The 6,000-nt window shown below is 38.3% G+C and overlaps 1 protein-coding gene across 1 annotated transcript in view; it reads left to right on the forward strand.

Moving 5' to 3' along the window:
- Positions 1 to 1,074, forward strand: part of tpgs2 (tubulin polyglutamylase complex subunit 2) — a 47,038-nt gene extending 45,964 nt beyond the window's left edge. Inside the window, exon 7 of the mRNA XM_038790678.1 lies at positions 261 to 1,074. Within this exon, the coding sequence (XP_038646606.1) occupies positions 261 to 497 (237 nt within the window). The 3' untranslated portion in view covers positions 498 to 1,074. The remainder of the gene's footprint in view (positions 1 to 260) is intronic.
- The last annotated feature ends 4,926 nt before the right edge of the window (positions 1,075 to 6,000 follow it).

Raw genomic sequence — 6,000 nt, forward strand, 5'->3', positions numbered from 1 at the left:
ACACTTTAACTTCTTTGGAATTCTTGTGCACTGCTGCAACAACTTGCCAGGAATTCTCAAATTGGGTCAATCGTTCTGAATGGTTAGCTTGAAAATATTGTGCCATTTATGTAATCATGGCTGTGAATGAATAGAGCGTGTGTTAGTATTTTATAAATATTTTGTCTCCTGTTTCTCTTTTAAAAACAAATTCCCTATTCTTCCATAACATTTTGTGGCAAGTCAACTTTTATTACATGAAATGTTCTCTTTATTTTCAGCAATGGTTTAATATGTATAAGCCTGTTGCCTGCACTGCCAGCATTATAGCTGATGATGATATGACTTTAATTAACAAGCTGGATCCTAATCAAGTTTTTAAGAGCAAAAACAAGCTTCAGAATGCAAAGAAAAAGACTCCTGCGCAACTTCCTGGACCTCAGAAGAATCAGACCAGCCTGGTCACTAACAGGAATGCATCCCAAATTGGAAGTATGACAAAAAAAGTGATTCCTTAACTCTTATGTTGATATCCAGATCAATTGCAATATAGTTTAACCTCTGGGTATTGCCAGTATTGTCATCTGAACTGCTATGTCAAAGCAGGTCACATCAGGTGAAGATGAAGAATACACTATCTGGGCTGCCTGCAAACACAGAAACGGCAGGGCTTGAATGTTAATGATGTACATCATGATGCAAATGCATGATTTACAAACACTGCTGGAAATTGTAGAAAATCCTGTGTCATGATGAAGTCATTTATTGGAACTGTTTCAGTGTTCACAGTTTCTGAGCCCACAGTTCCTTTTAATAAGTTTTGTTCTAATTGTACGCCAGTTTGAAGTCACAATGAAGTGTGTTAGTAAATAGTATCTGTGCTGTTCTAAGTTTCTTTGTCACCCTCCTCCGTAAAATTTCAGTTGAATCTGAAGCTCCTATGTCATTATCTTACATTAAAATTAAGATGACCAACAATAATCAATCCAGTGCTAGAAGAATACTGATGACATTCCAGAGTGAATGGAGCTGATGGGATTCCATCACTGTTCTTCTTGTACAAAATTATTTGTTGTAGTTTGTCTTATCCCAGCAGTTCTATGCGTGTCCATTTTTACCATAAAAAGTTGATATTGCACAAACAGCTAAAGCAATTGCTACGACAACACCGCCTTGAAGCCTCCAAAGGGCAAGTTTATCTTTTAATTGAACAGATAATAACATTGTATGTTTATAGGACCTTAACTACTGAAGAATAGCCTTCTTTACAACATATTTATAATAATTAATTACTGGAAAGAGAAATTGATCAGTTAGATAAGGCTGTAGAATTTCTCTTTCTCATTCATTAGCTCATAATTGAATCCAAAATGCCAAAACAAAACAAGCCTTTTTGACAACATAATGTCTTTTTCAGTCCTATGCTTCATAGTATCTTTATTGATGCCTATAATGTGTCAGAAGATAATCTAGTCAAACTAATAAAAATGTCTCATGTAACTAAGCACCCACCAATTATCTGAAATGGACCTTAATGATTGTTCCCCATGTCATTTCAGGTTTAATCTTTATTAAATTAAGTTTATATAACTGGTTCTTGACCAATTTTGTTGGGTATCTGTTGATTAAAATTAATTCATATAGTGGCCCTATCATTATTATTTAACCATTTGAAACTGTGGTAAGGTTGCTGTGACTGATCTCAATACCTGTCTTCAGAAAACTGCAACCTACACAATTGTTTTCCACTTTCTTGCAATTGGCAAGAAATTTCCAGGTTCATGTTTACCTCCATTTATGTCAATACTGCAAAATTAATGCCAAAGTGAAAAATATTTTGACTCCATCTCTTGAACATACTGTTCAGTAAAAAGCTTTCACATTTTTTGACACCACCTGTTGCCAGATTCAGGTTAACATGACACTGGCATTGGTAGGCTGCCGATGCCTTTTGTAACATTTAAGTTTGTTTTGATGTATGTCACACGTTCATACAAATATGTTTTTGGTGTCTCTAGATATCTATCGTGCCAATCTGGAATGCCAAATTTCACTTCAGTGTCACTTAGATTAAATAATTTTTCATGCATATGTATGATCATTACAGAAGACCAGTAATCAGTACTGTAAATATTTTGTTGTATCCTTCATTGAACTTCCATCTGTTTAATGTGTGCTTAGTGAAGTGCACACAGCCGGTACGTTTTATTATTTGCACAATGAAGAAAAATTGCACTGCAAAACCATATAGGATTTCTGCCTCTAGAGGTGTTTTATTGAGATATGGATATCGGGTTACATTTTGAAGAGTTTAAATAACTTTGCACTATATTTGTAAGATTGTTTTCTGTTAATTATACAATTTGTTGTATGTAGGTCAATTATGATAACGCCTTCATTTTTAAAGTTTCCATTAAGCAAGTGGGATATGAAATTCAAAAACATTTACTATCTTTAGCCATTGTATTTCACCCAACTTAAGTCTAATTGTTTGTCACCTATTAAGTGAGTACATTTTTGTAAAGTGTTCAAATTTTCATAGGTTTACAGTCCATATTACAGTCATTTTCTGTAATATTGCATGGCTTTCTATTTTAAATACTCACAAATTACAGTATGTTAATGATGAAGTTAGATTTCCCACCTTTCCAGCTGCCTTGATTCTTTGAATGGAAACTGCCAGCAAATTCAGGTTGTCAACAAGAGCAATCGTGTATACAATCATATTTTTTATTTACAGTATTGTCTTCTTTACAAGACTGGCATGTAATTTATCGTTCCCCAAAGCACGAAATGGTGAAATTATTTTCTGGTTATTTACAAAATTTACATCCCCAAGAAGCAATGGGGAATGGTTGTGTGGAGATAGCTTTCACTCAAAGGATGAAGACAGCTGATAATGTAATTTGCCATTTCTTGAACAGGGCATCATTTTATGGCTTATTGGGAGGTGTTTTGTCCACACAGTGAAAGTATACAAGCTCATCACACAATGCTTAGAATCCATGAAATTGGGTGTTTTTAGAACAAGCGGTTGTGAAAAGCTTTGCAAAAATAACAAGACCATAAGACATAGGAGCAGAATAAGGCACTTGGCCCATCGAATCTGCTCCGCCATTCAGTCATGGCTAATATTTTTCTCATCCCCATTCTCCTGCCTTCTCCCCATAACCCCTGATCCCTTTATTGATCAAAAACCTATTTATCTCGGTCTTAAAGACACTGAATGATTTGGCCTCCACAGCCTTCTGCGGCAAAGAATTCCACAGATTCACGACCCTCTGGCTGAAGAAATTTCTCCTCATCTCTGTTTTAAAGGATTGTCCCTTTAGTCTGAGATTGTGTCCTCTGCTTCTCATTTTTTTCTATAAGTGGAAACATCCTCTCCACATCCACTCTCTCCAGGCCACGCATTATCCTGTAAGTTTCAATAAGATACCCCCCTCATCCTTCTAAACTCCAATGAGTGCAGACCCAGAGTCCTCAACCATTCCTCATACGACAAGCTCTTCATTCCAGGGATCATTCTTGTGAACCTCCTCTGGACCCTGAGTTCTAGTGATGGGGAAACAATTAGCTGGTCAGAGTGTAGGCTAGTGTGCTTTGTGTTACCAGTGTCAAAATCTACTTAAGAAGGCAAACTTTGTGATTTTTCTCTTGGGATTTTGAATCTTACTGTTCATCAGAGTATTCAATAATAATGACCAAAGGAAGCAGTATGTTTTTGAAAAAGAGTTGTATGGTAATAATGAAGGACTTGAAAATATTCACTGATATTTTCCTATGACATCCTGTAAAGTGAATGTTTCTGTGAACAAAAATACGTGACATTGCTTAATAGGATTTTGATTTACATTGGTAGAGGTATTTAGAAGGAAGTGGTTGGGGGGGGGAGCTCACTATTATGTTTACACTTTTCATGATGGTTCCTACCTATGCAGGCACTTAGTGCACATCTATGCAGAGCACAGAATAAATAAAATCACACTTCAGTCTATATATGGTATCATTTGAAGTCCTATTTTATTTATGAATCAAATAGCATCTTGGATGTATATTGCTAAACATGGAAACATGCCTCCAGGTCCAAAGTTTTGATCGGATCCCATCCACCACCTTAAACATTCACTCATTCCACCACCAATACACAGTGGCAGCAGTGTGTGCCATCTACAAAATATCACAAATCTTATGAGGAAAGGCTGATGGACTTGAGGTTGTTTTCGTTAAGAGAGAAGAAGGTTAAGAGGTGACTTAATAGAGGCATACAAAATGATCAGAGGGTTAGATAGGGTGGACAGTGAGAGCCTTCTCCCGCGGATGGAGGTGGCTAGCACGAGGGGACATAGCCTTAAATTGAGGGATAATAGATATAGGACAGACATCAGAGGTAGGTTTTTTACGCAAAGAGTGGTGAGGCCGTGGAATGCCCTACCTGCAACAGTAGTGAACTCGCCAACATTGAGGGCATTTAAAAATTTATTGGATAAGCATATGGATGATAATGGCATAATGTAGGTTAGATGGCCTTTAGTTTTTGACTTCCCATGTCGGTGCAACATCGTGGGCCGAAGGGCCTGTACTGCGCTGTATCGTTCTATGTTCTATATACTGCAGCATGTGACGAGTCTGCTCAACATCTTCCAAACATGTGACTTCTACCACATAGAACAAGGTCACACCATTCATGGGAGCACCACCATCGGCAAGCTCCGTTCAAAGCCACACACCATCTGGAAGTATCACTGTTACTTTGCTATCACTGGGTGAAATCCTGGAACTCCCAATACCAGTGTGCTGTACCTATACCAGATGGGCTGAGGAGGCAGATTCAAGGAGGCAGCTCACCAATAGTTTTTCATGGACATCACAGCGCCTTGCCTGCACTAATCACATCCCATGAATGAATTTTTTAAAAACTATCGTGTGTCTTTTAACGGCTAAAATTTATATGGCAATATGCACACACTAAAATACCAGGAAGGACAGCATGTTGTGAAGTATGTATATGCTTGTCAGTATATATATATTCTGACAGAATTCTTGTTTGCTAATTGCTGTGCCTTTTTTTTAAAAAAACATTAAAATGGTAACAAGCTTGAAGTCTACAAGGCAGCAATTGCTGAATGTGTGCAAGAACTGGACCACTTGCAGTTGCCATATCAAAAAACGTAATTTTTTTCCACCTTGGTAGCACAAGATTCCAAGCACTGATGCCTTCAGACGAGTGAATATTACAAGCATAGAGGAACAGATCAGGTAAACTGTTGAACTAATCTGAATACATGATACCAGGCTACACCAATGAAAGTGAGTTAGAACTTGGTAAATACTCTTTGATAAATGGTCAACTCGATATATAAGGGGCAATTTGCATAGATACTTTTGAATTTGATTATCCAAGGTAGCTAAGATGGGGCCTTAACTCCTGTTTAGCACAAGATGGTAGAAAAGTTCACATGCTAGTAAGGGGAGGTGGTGCCATAGTGTTATTGTCACTGGACTAGTAAACCAGAGACCCAGAGTAATGCTCCGGGGACCCAGGTTCAAATCCTGCCATTGCAGCAGGCAAAATTTGAATTCAATAAAAATCTGGAATTAAAAGTCTAATGATCATAGAATCTACAGTGCAGAAGGAGGCCCATCGAGTCTGCACCAACCCCTGGAAAGAGCACCCTACCTAAGCCCACACCTCCACCTTCTGCCCACACCAACACCCTATCCCTGTAACCTCACCTAAGGTGGTCACTAAGGGCAATTTAGCAGAGCCAATCCACCTAACCTGCATATCTTTGGACTGTGGGAGAACGTGCAGACTCCGCACAATGACCCAAGCCGGGAATTGAGCCTGGGACCCTGGAGCTGTGAAGAAACTGCTAACCGCTATGCTACCGTGATGACCATGAAACCATTGTCGATTGTCATAATCACCCATTTGATTCTCTAATGTCCTTTAGGGAAAGAAATCTGCCATCCTCACTTGGTCAGGCCTACATGTGACTCCAATCCACAGCAACGTGG

Source organism: Scyliorhinus canicula, chromosome 3, assembly GCF_902713615.1.
Source record: "Scyliorhinus canicula chromosome 3, sScyCan1.1, whole genome shotgun sequence".
Lineage (NCBI taxonomy): Eukaryota > Metazoa > Chordata > Chondrichthyes > Carcharhiniformes > Scyliorhinidae > Scyliorhinus > Scyliorhinus canicula.